Source organism: Nilaparvata lugens, chromosome 1 (assembly GCF_014356525.2).
Source record: "Nilaparvata lugens isolate BPH chromosome 1, ASM1435652v1, whole genome shotgun sequence".
NCBI classification, from domain to species: Eukaryota; Metazoa; Arthropoda; class Insecta; order Hemiptera; family Delphacidae; genus Nilaparvata; species Nilaparvata lugens.
In genome coordinates, this window is record NC_052504.1 from 32,972,320 (window position 1) to 32,992,017 (window position 19,698).

The 19,698-nt window shown below is 33.8% G+C and overlaps 1 protein-coding gene across 1 annotated transcript in view; it reads right to left on the reverse strand.

Annotated features, from left to right (window-relative positions):
- The window catches only part of LOC111046035 (putative fatty acyl-CoA reductase CG5065), a 38,693-nt gene that overhangs the window by 10,863 nt on the left and 8,132 nt on the right, over positions 1–19,698 (reverse strand). The window contains 1 exon segment of the mRNA XM_022331520.2: positions 1,675–1,897. Coding sequence (XP_022187212.2) covers positions 1,675–1,897 — 223 coding nt within the window.

The following is a 19,698-nucleotide window of genomic DNA, read 5'->3' on the forward strand; positions in this document are numbered from 1 at the left end:
ATATGACTTGGCCCTAACTATCATATCTGTAATGAGGTAATGCACAATCTATATATTTATAAATTAATGTCTGTGTGTTAGCTTGTTTGTTTGTTAGTTTATTTGTTCCCTATAGACTCAAAAACTACTTGACAGAGCGGCATGAAACTTTGGGAATATGTTGTGTGAATATTGAGGATGGTTTCTGACCGGAAATTTTAATAGGGGGTATAATAATATTATTTATTAATCCATTTCACAGACCTATGTTTTCAAAATTTTCGGCCGAGCGGCTACCTATAATTTAGCATCTAAAATTACCAGCTGTATAATAAACACGTCACCCTGTGATAAATTGTGTACTGGTATCAAAACGGTGGTTTGGAGTTGAAGTTAGTATAGTTGATTGGTACCAGCTGTAGATAATCGTTCCTCAGAAGACCTATACAAATAATTATCACCCCCCTATCATTGAGAAACTGGAAAATGTTGGGAAAAAATTATTCATCTCATGAAAGAGAGTTGTTTATATTGCATTCATTAATATTACTGAAGAATGACAGACTAATTTTTTTTTAAATGCTTAGCTTATATTCATCCTAAAATGGAAGATTGAAACAATATGAAATTCTGTGTAATTCATCGTACATCGCATATTTCCTGGACCATCTATTGACAACCAACAACTATGAAAACATTAAATTCATCTTTGAAACACTGATTTAACCTATTTTTTTCTAATTCAACACTTTACTGATAGATATTACTACCAATTAATTGAGAAGAATATGTTTTCGGAATAATAAATGCTGCATGACTAAGCACATAGGAAGTCAGTATTGAGATGTAAATGAAAATATTGATTGTCAGATAAAATTCATGATTCACCAAATAAATTCAAGTGTGACATGAGATACATTGACTTTTTGGCGGTACGAAGTTCGCCGGGAAAGGTAGTTATCAATAAATTATGCATTTGTAGCATATATTGAAATAAAAAATAAAAATCCAAGTACCCTTTTTTAAAGGGTAGCATACTTGGATTTTCATTTTTATTTCTATTGAAGAGTAGCCCTAACGAAAAAAGGTAACATACAGTATATTATATGCAGTATTTAACAGTAGGGCCTATAATATACCGATAGAGTCATCACTTTAATTTAGGAGAAAAATAGCACAAGGATAGCCTTATTATTTTAACCATCAATGTTATTCATATCAGTATGTCATCTTGTAAAGTTGTAAACCTGTAAATAAGTTTAATCAATTAAAATAACGAATAAATAATAATAATAGGCTAATCCTTCCAGTTTTCCATTATGTGAATAAATCAAATAATGGATATTTATTTTTTCTTGGAATGATAACACATTGGAATTCAGAATTCAAAATAGATTTTTTTCCATCAAGATAATTATAAGTCTTGTCCATCAGAGTAGTCTACTCTTGCAATCTTCAAGGATGTTAGAAAAACCTTTTTTGCCCTTTTTACAAATTTTCTCACTTATGGTAGCACAACTAGGCTGATTAAATATGTCTACTAAGATGTGCTTGAAAAACATTATAATATGACTATTTAAAAATACTGAATTCTCAATCTATCAATAACATTACACAGTTAATATTGACGGAGGTAATATTTTCCAGTTTCGGTAGAATAGTACTTAAGTTGAATGGTATGGGAAATGTACTCACAGATGCATTGAGCAGTTCATTCAGGCGTTGTCTTACATCCTTGCCCTTTTTTGATCGAATAATAAGATATATTTTTGATAAATGGGGACACGACCTCAATAGCTTTTCTACCAGGACTTTTCCAATGAATCCTGTTCCACCGGTGATTAGAATCTCTCTGCCTCTGTAGAACTCAGATATAGCACTGATCTCGCCATATCCACCTCCACTGCTAACATCCATGCTGAAAACAAAAATTCAACTTTTTTTAGCAATAGCCTGAAATTAATCTAGAATCTATTCAAGTGACGCAAACAATTTCGCAGATAATAGACTATTGAATTCATGCAGATTAATTTTAAGAAAATTCCACTTGAGGTATTCCTCATATAAGGTGATTTTCTTTCAATGAATGAGTTGTGAATTAACAATAAAAAATTATTGCTTCTCATCATTTGAACACTTTAAGGTTCATTCAAGCATGAGGTACTTATTCCAAAAAATCACAGAATCACGTATTATCCAGTCTCTCCAAAACGTTGTGTGTTTTCATAAATACACAATCTCTTGTTGCATCTGATTGGAAAGTAATACAAGTATTGACAACAGGGTAAACAGCTAGATAGAAATTCGATGAGCGCTACCATTCAAAAATTATTTGTCAGCCCGGGAATCGAACCCAGTACCTCGTCCCAATTGCCGGTCAGGAATGATAATCCTTGCACCAAACTAACAACTTTGGATAGCAGCGCTCATTTTATATAAAGCAATAGCGGCCAGCCAGTCTACACATGCAAATAAATTGGAAGTTGCATTTGTTCAACGAAATTCCAATTATATATGCTGTAAATCACCCCGAACACTTCTGCTATCGCAAATAGTGACAAAAGGGTAAACAACTAGATGGAAATTCGATGAACGCTACTATACAAAAAATATTTTTTCAAAAAATGAGCAAATAAATGCGGACCACCTATCCACAACTTGAAAACTCAACACTTGACACACCTACTAACATTTTTATCCCCAGATTAAAAGAATGAATTTTATCTGAGGCGTTTGTTGGAAGTTAGACTATTTATTCAAGATCAATGATTTCAATGAGGTATGACACTCAACTTTGATGTTGCGTCTTTGGAGTTTGGAATTATGCCAGTCATTGAGAGGTAGTGAATGGTTTGCGATTCTGGTCATTCATGAGCAAACATTGCAAAAATGCCAAACGTTCAAGAGCTGTTGAAATGTCATTGAACTTCACTACTCTATTCTAGTTAAAACAACTGATACAGCATTGAAATTCTTGCTTCATCATCTATTTCAACACTTTTCGAGTAGAGTTTCGGCTAGCCAGTTGGAATGTTTGTTCCACTAAGCATCGATGTTACAACCATTGAAAAATATCAACTACTCATGCTGCTCTCCTACAAGAAATATTGAAGAAACTATTTTATGGAACTCCGAATCGTTATCCCCAAAAGTACGACATTGCTTCGCTGGAGTCAGCATATGAATAACATTATCAATATTATAATTATTTTCATAGTACAATAATTGTAACTGTGTTATTGAAGCATTTATTGGAAAAAATCTTGAATGTTTTCATCATTCATAAATGAAATAAATTATCATTATCGTGCCATCGATTATATTAAGACTTTTTTGAAGCATTCAATATCCTGATATCACTTTTAGTCTCACACAATGAATCTAAATTATTAGCCTATACAGAGTGGGTGAAAAGTCCAAGAACGGCTTAATATCTCATACACAAAGGTAATTTGACGGTGGGTGTGAAGTCATTATTACTATCACTTTAAAAATCTGATCCGCCATCTTGGATCCGCCATATTGAATGCAACTTTATTTTTTTAAATAGGAAGGTGATGATTTCGATACGGAATTTCGAGAAAAAAAGAATGCCGAAAACCGCATATCCATATCTCAAACCGTTTCAAAGATATTCACGTTATTAATCAATATTATTCAAAGCAGAAAAGAGAGAAAAAGTCTGAGAACGGCTTAGTATCTCATAAAACAATGTGATTCCAAGGTGGGTGTGATTGGGTATCCTTCTCAAATTGAAAATACTACTTTACTATGACTATAGAAATCTGGTCCACCATCTTGGATCGACCATTTTGAATGCAACTTTATATTTTTAAATAAAAAGGTACATGTATCATGCGATACATGATTTCGATACGAAATTTTAAGACAAAATGAATGGTGAAAACCGCACATCGATATCTCAAACCGTTTAAAAGATATTCATATTATTAATCAATACCACTTATGTATTTCATTTCTGATTTGCATGGTATTGATTAATAATGTGAATATCTTCTAAACGGTTTGAGATATCGATGTGTGGTTTTCGCCATTCATTTTGTCTTGAAATTCTGTAATGAAATCATGTATCGTATGACAACCTTCCTATTTAAAAAAATAAAGTTGCATTCAATATGGCGGATCCAAGATGGCGGACCAGATTTGTAAAGTCATAGTAAAGTAGTATTTTCAATTTGAGTAGGATCACCAATCACACCCACCATCAAATTACCGTTGTGTATTACATATTAAGCCGTTCTCAGACTTTTTTCTCTCCTTTCGGCTTTGAATAATATTGATTAATAATGTGAATATCTTTGAAACGGTTTGAGATATGGATATGCAGTTTTCGGCATTCTTTTTTTCTTGAAATTCCGTATCGAAACCATGTATCGCATGACCACCTTCCTATTTAAAAAAATAAAGTTGCATTCAATATGGCGGATCCAAGATGGTGGACTAGATGTTTAAAGTCATAGTAAAGTAGTATTTTCAATTTGAGTAGGATCCCCATTCACACCCACCTTCAAATTACCTTTGTGTATGGGATATTAAGGCGTTCTCGGACTTTTCACCCATTCTGTATATTATATACCTTGGATATTGTTAGAAGGCCTATTCCTTCACAAAATTGCCTTTTGTTAAAATTCAAGCCGAGAACTGTAGACTATTTGCTAGTATTATTACTGTTTTGTTGGGGCGAGAGAATAAGTACGGTACAGTATGAGAGTCAAAGTTTCACGAAAAATGACTACTAGGAAGGACTATCGGCTTGAGTTAACAGTGAAATTTGGAACATAAACACCCTATACCATGGTATATCTTCTTATGCTATCTTTTTTCTATGATTATTAATTACTCGATTATCTAATCCAGTTTGCTTTAATAGCATAATATTTTTTTAAATATTCATTGTAGAAACTTCTACATGAGAGAATAGACTATTAGTATCGAGTTCAAATTTGTTCGCTGTAAGCTATAGAAATCTAAAATCTATTGGAAACGTCATTGTTCAAATCCTGTATGTACACACCCTATAGATTTTCTCTTCTATTTAATATGAATTATTGAATGTTTTCAATCACCTTAATTAATTTATAGTTCTTCTTGAAATAAAATCAATAAGAAATAACCCCTATTATGTTCAAGAACCATAATGATGCTGCATACTTATTCTGTTCACTCTTCGATCTTATTGATAGTCAACAAAACTTTACCTAGAATCAACATTTTTCCATCAAGATCGTCAATATTGAACTATTGTGTTGATGGCCATATCATTGATTTTAATAAAAAATATTTATTGAAATTTAATGACTGATAATGGAAATTACTGGATGTTTTACATGAATGTGTTGAAAAATTCCATAGGAATGCTAATTTTACTGACAGGAAAGCTAGAGGTAGTATTACTCAAAAAAGTTCGTAATACTTGGTTTTAAAAAATAAAATCAAATTACAGGATGTTTTACAAGGAGTTGTTGAAAATTTCCATAGGAATGCTAATTTTATTGACAGAAAAGCTAGGTAGTAGGCTACTACTCAGAAAATTTCGTAATACTTGGTTTTCACAAATAAAATCAAATTTAGCCTATTCAATAAGCCTACTTACTATTTGTTTGGATTTGAAAAAAAACAACAGGATAATCGATTGTATTCAAGCAATGGCCATATAATGAGTAGGATACAGCAAATTTGATATTGCTTAAAAAAAATGAAAGTATCGTAATATCACCAGAAGCAATAATTTAATTGAACACAAAATTATACGATTAATTATTTATTATTCAAATTCTTCAGATTCATGAACCATGAGATAATGTTCCGAGAAATGATAGTAGTTTTACCTACTTGTATAATGAATTGTCTAAAAAAAGAACAGCATGCAACTTTAGAGAATAGAGGATTGGCCTACTACGAATAACGAACTCCCAACAGCAAATAATAATAATAACGGGTTATCGTACCCATCCAAAACCCAGCGCAATTAAAGGCATAAATATAAATGCAATAATTTGTTTGGGTAAATACGAATAAAAATGCATGGATATATATAAAAAAGGAAGAATATATGTACTGTAAGTTATAAATATATAAATGCACAACTCCATTTCGCTCGACCGTACAGAAAGTTCCTTACGGTAGTAATGATTTTCACAATGCACTTTATTAGATTATGTTCTATTCTTCCACCTATTTTTGCTCTTCCAGGTATTATTAGACCTACTTTTGGACACAAATTGAACAACAGCCTTTAAAATTTCGATTTTACGTAATCTATATTCTATTCATTTAATCTCACTTCGATACATCTTAGTTTTTTTTTTTTTTTGGAAATACCGTATTGTTCTTCTTTATGTGACTGTCCGCTTCCAGACTTTGGCTACCAGGGTAGCTTCATGTAGCTTCACCCGCCTATCCACAGGTGTAAGGAGCAATTCTGCGGTGTTCATGGAGAATCAGGCTCTCAAATTTTTCAGTCATGATATTCTTCTTCTGCCGACCCCTCTCAATCACATTACTCTTCCTTGCAATATGCACTGAAGGAGAACGATGTAGGTTCCTCATAATATGCCCTAAGTACTGCAACTTTATTGCTTTTACACAATTCGTTGGCCATTAATTTACCCATTTTACCCATAATTCTAAGAATTCGTGATTTCAGCATTAGTCAGACGATTCATCCATGAAACCATCAAAATCCTCCTAAACAGTCACATCTTATACGCCTACAATCTTTCTGTTGCAGCTTATGTCAGTGTACATGACTCATACATCATACTAGTAGTTCTGTGAACAGTAGACCTCGCGCAGTTATAATTCACAGCCTCCTCTTATACTGTCCATCAGAGTAAATCCTGTCTGTATGTCGTGTCGGCGAGATATCGGCGTGAAAACGGCTAATGAGTGTTGGGGTTGATGTATCAAAAATGCTAACATCAAAAGCTAAAGACATACTGGCAACAGGCACTACCTCCGTAAACAAAGCCGTAGTGCGTTCGTGTGACGTCAGCACAGGTAGGGCTCCTGTGCCCTACAATACAAACTCTAGCTGAAATAGATCAGCTGATATCAACGAATTTCTATTGGTGTAGGAGCCCTATCAGTGCTGGCGTCACACGAATGCACTACGGCTTTGTTTACGGAGGTAGTGCAACAGGCCAGCCCGAGTAGAAAGCAGAGAAAGGTGGAGAGTAAAATATGTTTAGTTATTTATTGCTTGCCTGCAATTGATAGTGCATTCAGTAGTTCATAAAAATTGTATGCAATGACGCATGCAATTAATAGTCCACAAAACAGATGATTTTTTACCAAGTTGTAAAGTATATCATTTATATATTAATTGCATGTGTCATTATGACACACGCAATTAATTGCTGTTATGCAATGACACATGCAATTAATGATCCACTCGACAGCTGATTTAAGATAATTCTTTGGTCTGATTTTCAAGGTAATTTTGGCATTAGAAAGAGACTCCTTTACCTTTTGTATTATCCTTAAAATGCAAAATTTCAAAAAACCTTATATATACGTCGACGAGAAATTCAAAAAGGAACATATTTGTCAAATTTCATGAAAATCTATTGCCGCGTTTCGCCGTAAATACAGAACATATAATCAAAAATATAAACATAAAGAGAAATGCAAAACCGTCGACTTGAATCTTGGACCTCACTTTGCTCGGTCAATAGCAATACGGTACCGAAAAAACATAGCAGCGCAACATTCTAACTTTGGTATTCAATGTTAGATCTCTAGTCTTGAAGACTGAGGCCATCTTAATGAACACACTTCTGCTCCTTTCGATTCGGCATTTTATCTCTTGTGAATGGTCCCGTTGTTCATTTATAGTGGATCTAAGGTAGACATAGCTTTTTATCTCCTGTGAATGGTCCCGTTGTTCATTTATAGTGGATCCAAAGTAGACAGCTCCTAAATATTGTTAATTAGGGCAATTAGGCGACTTAAGAGAGTATAGATTTGCTAGAGCTTGAAAGACGACTGCTGCCCGGCTGCCCCTGCCCTAGGAGTACAATAAAAATGTCAATCACGTCGTGGCTTGTGTCAGCCGACCGCAGTCACGTGACCAATGCAGCTACGTGATAAGAAGCCGCGCCGCGCTTATCACTGGAATGAGTAGGCCGGCCGGCAAGGCCACCGGTCATTTCACTTCATACTGTCAGCATTGGACGAATACGAAGCAATTTGTAAGGAATGCTGAAGTGTGGAGTGTAGCATAGGCCACCTGCCAGACTGATTCTGCATTTTTGGTTACACAGGGACCACCTCTTCCCTGCCACGACCTACTGAATTCAATATTCAACTCCAATGCGTATTGGTAACATATGTTTGAAAAATATAGCAGAGTTCATAGCCAAACCATTGTCAATTTTATTTAATAAATGTTTCGAGTTAGGCCATTTTCCTTCACATTTTAAAATAGCTAAAATAATTCCTCTCCATAAATCAGGTGACAAAAAAGCTCCCGAGAACTACCGTCCTATCAGCCTTATAAGCAACCTGTCTAAAATATTTGAAAAGATAATAAAAAAACGAATGGTCGAATATCTTGAAAAGTACAAATTTATTGCTGTAAATCAATTCGGGTTTCAGGAGGGTAAATCCACCGAAGATGCAATGACTGAGTTGGTTAGAATTGTAACGGAAAACTTTAAAAACAGTAGAAAAACTCTGGCTGTGTTCTTGGACCTGGCAAAGGCCTATGATACCATTCCTCATAAAGTCCTTCTACGTAAGCTAGAGAGAATAGGTATCCGGGGAACGGTGTTAAATTAATTTAAAAGTTACCTGCATGAAAGAATACAAATCCTTGACACCAGTAAACTGACATTGACCGACTACGGTCTTCCACAGGGTACAGTGCTCTCCCCGTTATTATTTTTGGTATATATCAATGATCTATTGAAAATTGACATCAATGGATGCCATTCCATCTCCTTTGCAGATGACACGGCCTTAATTTTTACTGGGTCAAATTGGCGGGAGGTCAAGTGTTTAGCCGAGGCTGGTCTGGCTAGGGTTAAATCTTGGCTGGATCACCACACGCTGACACTTAACATAAAAAAAAGTGTGTACATGCTTTTCTCTCCATCAGAAAGGTCTATCCCTACAGAGCTATTTCAAGATGGTGTAAAAACTCTCTCAGACTCCTGTACATATTATAATCATTATGTAGAGTTGGAAGGGTTGCAGGAGAGGGATGAAAACTGTGTATGTCAGGCATTGATAAGAGTGAGGGAGACAAAATATCTGGGAGTCATGTTAGATTCACAACTCAAATGGAACGCTCACATTGATAATATATGTAAAAAGATGAAACATATTATACATAAATTTTACAGGTTAAACGGGTTAGGTGATTTAAATATATTACTATTAATTTACTTTGCTTACGCCCAGTCAGTATTACAGTATGGCATTAGGGTATGGGGTGGGGCATTGGACGTACATTTTAACAAAATCTCCTTAATTCAAAAACACTTAATTAAAGCAGCACTTGGTCGACCCAGACGTTACCCTACAAATCTCCTTTTTACAGAATTCCCAGTTTTAACAGTTAGGCAACTATTTGTGAAAAACATTATATTATACATAATTAAAAACAGAAATCTATTCACACCTCAAGCTCGAACCTACAATTTTCGAATGCAAGATAATTATCAGATTAACAGAACTGACATGACTGTATGCCGAAGACAATTTCCTTACATCTGCAATAGACTCATCAACCTGCTACCAGAAAACTTAATAGCAAATAGAACAACAAAAGCAAATCCTAAAAAATAGCAGAGTGGATAAAATCAATAAACACTTCTCAATTCTTACAAACATAATATAATATTAAATATCACCATCATCTCATTTCACTAACTACAGTTCATCAATAATTGTATCAATTCTCAATTATATTTCAGATATATTCCTTCCAACACAATATATATCAACATTGACTTATAACAGCAACCAATCATAAAATTTAATATAGCAGTAACTTACTCCATTTGTATTACACTTCAACTTTTCTCATATTATCAGTATTCTGTACATTTTTATTGTCATACATATTTGTATTAATTTTTCTTCTCTTTCACTTGTGTATTGTACTTTTTATGAATTTTTTTGGTACTCGCTGCCAGCACTCAAAACCCTTGGTTTTGCAGGCAGCGCCTATTATGTTATTTTGTGTAACAAAGTTTTTATTTATATGAATACTTTGATTGTCTATCTTGCTTAACTTTGTTTTGACATTTATCATTGTTTTGTATTATATTTGAAATGGCAAATAAAAATTTGATTTGATTTGAATTGATTTGGTGTTGTCATTTTATTATAATTCATGACCGATAAATCGCATCTCAGATTTCAAGCTTGATTAAATTGAACCAGCCATAAAGATATCATCTAAAGCTTCACTTATTTTTAAGAATTGTATGATTGCAGCTGTTTAGTTCTAAACGTAGGCCTATAATTAAGCCCACGTAATGAAATACTGTACGTTGGTTCTTTGCTAGAGCTTAGCTACGTAGGCTACACTTCAGATTTATCAAGCAGGCTATAGCAGGATAAAATCGTTATCTGTTGTTTCAAAAGATCCAATCAATAACATTAAATGTGGTAAATTGTCCGATTCAAATAAAAACGTTAACGTTTTAAGGCTCAACTCATACTAGCTCGTCTCAAATCGTACGATTCCAGTCGAGGATACTCCAGTCTCTCGTCCTAACGACTTTTTCGCTCATTGTCACTACTTCAGTTCCATGCTACTCTATTCTCTAACCAAAATTTATTGAAAATATAAGATCTAATTCTTCAATAATTTGCATTTAACAAATTTGATAATAATCATTATGAATATATTGTCTTATCTAATTCTTATTATTGTCTTATCTAGAATGATAAAACATCACTTTCATAAAACATAACCTCACTTTCTTTAAAAGTGCACGGTACTACGCAACTCAAGTCGAGGCTCGACTCAGTCTCACAGTCGCGTGGTCGCGGAGACTAGAGTCGACTGGTCTGAGTTTCACCATTTGAAAACACATGCTGCGTCGAGAAGAGACTCGACTCTAGTCGAGAGCAAGTGTTTCCGAATGGTGACACTCAGACCAGTCGATTCTAGTCTCCGCGACGTCACCATTCAAAAGAACATGCTCAACGACTAGAGTCGAGTCTCTTCTCGACCTGAGTCGCGTTAGTGTGAGTTGAGCCTAACGCTAACTTCGACAGATCTGCTGCCGTGCGACGCTCGCATACTTCTTGAAGTAAGGATTTTGGTTATCTGAAGCTACGATTTTGGTTATATGTATACGTAGGTAGCTTCTACCTCCAATAATGACAGCATTTAGATTACTAATATTCTAATTGCGAAGGGAATTAAAATCTTGAAAAATGTTATCGTTTCTATAATACACAGTAGCTAATCATGATTATCATCGTTATAGATAAAGCATATCACTTTATACTTGGCGTGGAAAGGGAAGTGGAGATCCTGTTGACGAGTTAGTCGGCTCCAAAAATGTACTGGAAAGATGAATAGAGAAATATATATCTATTTCTTCCGTATACCTCAGAATGGTCCAATCAAAATGGCTCCAAATTTATTAAGATAGCTTCAAATCAGCATTGATTAGTTATTATTTGACGTTGTAATGCATTTGATGTTCACTTCTGCTACTGCAGTAAAACATTTATTTAATCATTCAATAATAGGTTTCCTCTTCTTAAAAATGACACATAATTGATGTGTAATGGAGAAGTAATAAATATATTTCACTATTTATCTTTCCAGTACATTTTCCTAGCCGATTATCACGTCAACAGGATCTTCACTTCCCTCTCAATATCATTGATCTGATATTCTTTTCAAAGATAAAATATTGTCTTGAAAGTTCTCCACAGACCGGATAATGGGAAGAAATTAATTACCACTAGAAAATCCTTCTATTACAATTCAACGCTCTTTTAATAGTGTATACTAAATTATTAATGATAATTTCCTATGGAACCCTCATGCATACTGTAGAGCTTTTGCTAAACATTGATGATTGATCAATCTCGATTATAATAAACCTGAAAATACAATAATCAAAATGTATTATATAATATAGAGAAATTTCCCTGTATTAAAGAGAAATTATCATGAACTGAAAAATGAATCAGTTTCTTGTTTATAGCCATTGAAGAATCAATAAGTTGAGTTTTTTCTAATTCATCAGTTCCAATTGGAATTAGTTATATTTCATCATTTTCATGATACGGATGTATTATAACACATTATTGGATATGTAGGTAGTTAGTTCGTGAGTTGAACTAGGGAAGTGAGTTGAAGTCAACATTAGAAAGATGCTTCTGCTATGTTTAAGGGAATCTGCCCGCGGCGGGCGGATATCTCAGAAGAGCCCACACCAATGCAGGCAGATAGATGTGTGCCGAGATAATACGCCTTGCTTGGAATGATAAGACACCGTTACATTTCTGCCGCAGGCAAGGCTTTAAAAAATAATTAGTAGTGATAAGGCACACTGCAAGTATTCACTTTCATGAGCAACCAAAATACGATAAAATTTCTTACGTCGAAGTCAATTGGTCGGTTTTTATTAGTGTCTTGTTAGTAGCAATACTGACGGATCAAGAAGTTATGTTTTACTACAGTTTGAATTTAGTCAACTGATTATAGTCCAGTCAACGAAAGATCATGCAGGGAAAAGTTTGGAACACAATTTTCAACTCCACAGCTCTTTTAAGGATAGTAAGAGGATTAACATAAATCAAAAGTCCTCACCCCTACCCCCTGTGCTAAAGGGTTGGGGGTGGATTGAAAGTACCATTTTTTTATTTTTCGCATATATCTCGGAGACTATGCATCTTTTGAACATTATTGTATTCTGTGAAAAATTGAAGCTTACAACGTTACCAACAAGTCTTGTCCCTTACATTTTTCCATATCTCTCATAGTTTCTGAGATATCCGCTCTTGAAGGTGAGAGATTTTTTGAAAAAAGACTTCTGCCTCCAATGTTTTCATCTTTTCGGCCTTATAGTTTTTGAACGATTGATGGAAAAATCCGTGCTGATTAGAATGAGCTGATAGAGCATCAAATTATCTTTTATTTGATGTATATTTTCACTATTTTACGCATTTCCCTACGACTGTTGCAGCAGTTTTAGTGTTGAGAGTGAAATTTTCTGTTCAGCAACAATGGATGAGTTGACAAAGAAATTTGAAGGGACTGTTTGGAACACAATTTTCGACTTTGCAGCTTTGTTGATACTAGTTTGGAGGTGAGCATATCAAAAATCCGAACCCCTACATCATGTGCTGAAGGGATAAGGTGGTTTGAAAGTTGCATTTTCCACTTATTACTTACATGCTTATATTTTGGAAACAATTTGTTCTATTGACATTATCAACTACATCAAAATGAAACTTAATAAATTTCCTACATGTTTTGTTTGGTAGAGGTTTTCGATAAATCTGATACTTTACGAGATATTTATGTTCTAAAGTGATGCATTTTCAAAAATCTAGTTTTTCTTCCATTTTTCGATCTTTCAGGTCTTATAACTTTTCAACAATTGATGAAACAAGAATGTGCTAGTTACAAGATTGTAGAGCATTAAATTATCTTCCATTCCATGTATAATTCGACTATTTTACGCATTCCCATACGACAGTTGCAGCAGTTTTAGTTTTGAGTGTCTTTGTTTGGTAGGAAGTTTAGAAACACCCCCTTTGTTTAGTTTCGCAGACGTTCCAATAGGTACTCAATATGAATGTTCATACTGAATCACACTGCCAATTTATGATGGAAGAATAGTGCGATATTCGAAAAATTCACTTGTTGCAAATATTGAGATTTGTCACTCAAAACTAAAACTGCTGCAACTGTCGTATGGGAATGCGTAAAATAGTCGAATTATACATGGAATGGAAGATAATTTAATGCTCTACAATCTTGTAACTAGCACATTCTTGTTTCATCAATTGTTGCATTGGTCATGTAGATAATTTCAAGTTACTCGTGAATTCTCGAGGCCATAGGGGGATTGAAATTTCAGTCTGTTTCTCAGTACTTTCTTCAGTTATTTTCACAACACAATACAAGAAAATCATTAATTACAATATCTTTCCATGTTTTTTGATAGTATAGTATTTGAGGAACAAGTAAAACGAGATAGAGACAACAATATTCATACAGCTCAATCATACAGAAAACTTGTAACTTTGTATTGTATGTGTGTGTTTCATAAAGCCACTTGAAACATTATCTACTTCAATTTCGGAAACACTATTGACTTTTATAGGAACAGGTGAGTTTTAAGAGCATTAGATAAGAGAGTTGAGTCACGCTCGTCTGTGGAAATGGCTACAAAGATTATTGTAACATTTAGTGCACGGTGCGCATAGAACATAATAATAAGCATTGAAAACAATATATTAAATTGTGACCTGTACACGAACAAAGGGATACATAGACGAATACTCTGTTCCTACAGTATCTGTTACGATTTCAATCACTGAGATCTGAACTTGTTCAAAAAAGTTTCAAGTCAAATCTCATATAATGACATCACATTGATAAATGTTGATAGATTGCGTTTTTTAGAGCGATGGTAATAGCATAGCTATTATGCTGATTATACGATTCGTCTACAGATTACAGATTTTTAAAATCATAATTCATAACTTATTCTATTGAAAATAAATTTACTTTGTAAATTTAATTCAAGAATGTAAATTCCTCAAAATTCCTATTTGACGAGTGTCGCGTGATGTACGCCCAGTGACTGGAGCTCTTTCAACACAAGCTGAGGTGTCCATGAGTGTTTCAAAGACACCTGATTGGGATTCAATACTTTACTCTGTTTCTCAATACGATTGGAAAGAGAAAGAAAGAGTGAGAAGGAAAGAGTAGAGAGTGTGTATATGGAAGAGACAGAGAGAGAGTAAGTGAGAGAGAACGATGTGCTACTCTAGTGTGATGAGAGTCACAGTGGCATAGTGACATGAGAGAAGAAAAACCATTCAAGTACTTGAACCTACTACACTGAAAGGTGTTACTACTACTACTAAACTGCTACTGAATACTACACACAGTAACAAGTACACAGTTATCACAGAGAAGCGTATATTGACAAATACAATTAACATATCCATACCACTGTTATCATTTGCGAACTCTTGCAACAGGAAACATCTTACACTGCTATGAAAAAAAACATTTGTTTCATTTTCATTCAGGAAAAATCGCAATTGAATGAACAGCATTGATTCTATCGGGTAATAAACGTGTGAGATTAATTTTTTATAGGTGAATGGGTATTTTCAACCAATCATGCTATTAAGAGTATAACCAATTAATTCTGGAAGCTACATCTCATAATAGAGTCTTATTACCAATAATTCTGATGTTAATTGGTATGATATCACCTTTGTCTTTGAAGCCTTATTTATTGCCTCCACTCCATATTATTTTAGACAAGGATTCCATGTTTTTATCGATCGGTAGTTTATTACAAGATGACTTCATTTACCGGCGGCTTTCGCGTTGAAAATAAAAAAGTCTCAGCTTCATCACACTGCCAAGACTAAAAACTACAGGATGCCCATCATATTCCAGCAACTGTATTAGTCGATTTTATTGATGAAATTATTTTATGTCTAAACTCTTTCAAATAGCTTATATTGATAGATTTCATATAATAGAATATACTTGCACATTTGATGCTTCAGTCCCATATATGGTATTTTAAATATTTTTTCTCACCTGAACAAGGGCAAAAATAGGAGTATAAATTACACACATTTCTTGACATTTTTCCTCTGGTGGTTGGTGACCTTTAAATTGAAAAAGAGTGTATATTTGTCTCCAAACCTCACATATATTCACGTCGATTAATCAAAAATTTTAGACTACAAAAAACTTGAAACAAATGAGAAAATTGTTATAATCACGTTGATGAGTCACGATCCATCGATCTCGTCTTCAAATCATATTTGGCCAGGGAAATGGATTCGAAAGTTAGATCTATCAATAGTTGATTTTTACTTCCTCTTTCATAGTATATCCTAGAGGACAATTACTTCCCGTTGGTAATGAAAGCCCTCCTGAAGAGGTCATAATGTCTATCACTATGCGACCATCACAGACTTGGAATGAAGCAGGCGACATTGCCAGGGATGGACATAGGCCTAGTGCGCGTCGTTACATTAGGTCAATCAGTTATAGCTGAGAAAGGTCGTTAGTCGACGATAACAGACATCTTACAATATGATTGCAATCACTATCTTCAATCCACGATCTCCAGGATTTAACCGTTTCCCACTCCAGAGTACGGTAAACATCTAATTTTTGTACCCAGTTACTTGAGAAATCAATGAGAAACTTTCTTCTTGTAGTGAAAGTGCTGATATTCATATTAGATGACAAGACTTGATCTTGTCACAAACAATTATTACAATCATAGATTAAAAATATAGAGGATAGTTTTGGTTGTTTCTCGTTATATCTACGTTCACCAGATATTGATATCAGTTTAGCCGACGAAACTAAAATTGTTTTTTCTTGATAAATAAGAAGTTGTGACAATTCTAAATCGTGTCCTGCAATAATAACAACAAACTTGATTGAACATTCTAAGAACTACAGTGTGTTATATTAGTAGTGTTAATGTCAAAATTACAACATTATAACTTCTATTAGCACTACAATATTTAGACGCACACACTTCTCTAACCTAGAAAAATAAATCAATATTATGATGATAAATAAATAACATGATACATAACAAGTTAGAAGAGGAAACGCCTTAACATCACTCACACAGAAATAATATTAGGCCTATAAGTTATGACGTGTCATGTCTGTTGGAGTTTTTCTTCTCGAACCCACATCAATCTGAAGAAATTCAATTTCGACAGATGTCGTCTCTCCATATGCATGGAAAGAGGGGGAGGAAATGAATGGGACTAGCAAATAAGTAGATCTATGTAAGTTTAGTGTGGGTGTACAGGAATACAAAACATCTCGTGGCTTTTCTAATCTTTTATCCATCAAATTCAACTACGGTTACCAAAGAATCAATTTTCCAAAAAAAACCCAACAGCTTTCCAGCGATTTTAATCGATAGTATATTTTCGATATTCAGTACAAATACATTTTGAAAACAATAATTTCTATGTTGTTTGAACTGAAATTATATGAAATAATATTCTAGAACTGTAAGTTAGTCGCAGGCTCATGTTACTGCATCTGTTGTATTTTCCCTACAAGACATAATGCTATTCACATGGCATTGCTACCATGGAAACGTTTTATTATTTAAAAAATAATATTTACGAATGAAGGATTCCTTGCAGTACAAAACTCAACCACCATCATCATCATCATCATCATCATCATCATTGTCAACAAATTACAAGGAAATACATTAGAGAAGGTGTTTTATTTACTAAGCGTTTGTAATAATACATACTGGATTTTATGGACTGTTTTATTATCTTTCATCTGAGAGAAATCAACAAATGACTATGAAACAGCAGTGAACATTTGAATGAGAGAAAATTTAAGCGCGAACCTATAACTCAATAAACCTTGAACGGTTTATGGGTATCTATTAATTGAAATATTTCTACATCGTTGTATGCAAAAATCATCAACACGATTATTCTACTTGTGTAATAATCAGCGTCAAATAAACTAAATACAGCATAAAAAATGATAACTTTAGCCATGCAAGGAGCAGTAAATTATCCATGTTCTTTTGGATAATCCTAATCCAATGTATGATTCATAAGCCTTGTCGAAATAATTTCATAGGTTCCTCGAATTTCAGGATAGGAATTTCATTTCTAAATTGATGAATCTTTAATGTGAGTGGTGTCTTCATCTTCAAGCATATCCTGTAATAACTTCCTTTCAACATAAACTACATGCATCACCTCATTAGATGCAATCAATATCTAAATACAATCATTGATTGTAATAAAATAAATACACTCATTCTCTTGAAACTCTTTTTTTATGTATTTTGGTTATACTAATATTGGTACAAGAGTAAACTCTACTACGATCAAAGCAACAAGAGGACAAGCAACACCTCAAATGTTCAATTTTTGTGTTAGAAATTCGTTACTTCCTTATAGATTGCAACGCCGGAAACCAGCTTGATAGAGAAGTGGTTTTGATGCATCACATTACAGAGACGTTAGGTACTCAAATTCAAAAGATATCAATCATAAAAATAGATTCCATTTATTTATATATATATTCCAAATTTAATTTCTGAATATTCACAATATCTGAATCTGCCCACAGTAAAACGCTGTAAAGTAAACATTTTTTATGAGATGACAAATAAAACTTTTTTTGAATTGAAATTTTTATGTGATAAAGAAGTTGTTGAACATGATAGTGCTTATGTAAGATACATGTTTGCTTACGTTTTCAGAATCGTGATTAATCTCGCTTTGCTGAGGATGATTTCCAAATGTGTTCTCGGCTATTAATAGCATGAATAATACGGGAAGAATTCTGATGAGAAACAGGTGGATGTACTGTCCTTTGTGGGTTTTCAATTACCTTATATCGGTAATTGCGGCACAATTAGCGGCACCAGACTAAATGCAACCCAGCAAACTGGATTAACCATAGTCAAAAATCAAATGTTTAACAATTATTACACATGGTGATAGGAAATTTGGACACGAGCCGAAGGGAAGGAATCTATAAAATATAATTTATTGAAGTGTCAAGAAACAATATGGAAAATAATCTATAATCGATATATCTCATCTATAGGTATGAGAATCTTAGCAGGACTCTATACGAGTAGGTAATTTGTCTATTGGAGAATTCTCATGAGAAGAATGAACTATTCTTTTTTCTATCGTGGAGTTATGAAAATAGTTTTTCGCCCCACTTGGATGTAATGAGCTGGTTTTCGTGCGTCATATGGAGGCCGAAAATGATTGTTTTCTGACCAGGCCGGTAAAAGTTTTACGGCCCTAGGGCTGTAAAATAACCTTGAAGTCAGCTGATTCTGATTTGATGTGAACGTGTTTACAAAATGGAATCAGTTTATGCTTCTAGAATTGAATAAGTATTCTGCAATAAGATACTATCATTTTATTTGGATGAATGAAAAACAGATAAGATATATACCGTATTATAAACTATTCAAATTCGATTTTCAGAGTAGGATAGAACTTCTAACCTAAACTCCCGAAGTCGACGACAACAAGCATTGTTGACATCCAGATTGGCCAAATTTCAAGTGTGCTAAAACAGCTGATCAAAAAACTTTTCATTATTTGTGATTATTATTCAAGAATCAAAAAATTTATAATAATATCATCTTATTGTCATTTGGAAGAATAAAAAGTATAAATTCAACCTCTTACATAATTGAACATAATCTTTTAGGTTATTTAGACAAATCAGAATAAAAAATAAAAATACTTGGACAATTTCCTGATATTCAGATTACCTCAGATTTGCTAGAGCTATGACCTTCCACTTTTGCTTTCGGAAGTGCTTATAATAGACAATTATTCTAATATATATATATATATATTGTTTATTTTTCTGTGTGGCGAAAAATAACGTTCTCACCATGGGCAAAAATGTTTTTCCGGCTCTCAATCTTTTCTAGTCCTCGGCCTACGGCCTCGGACTTGAAAACCGATTTC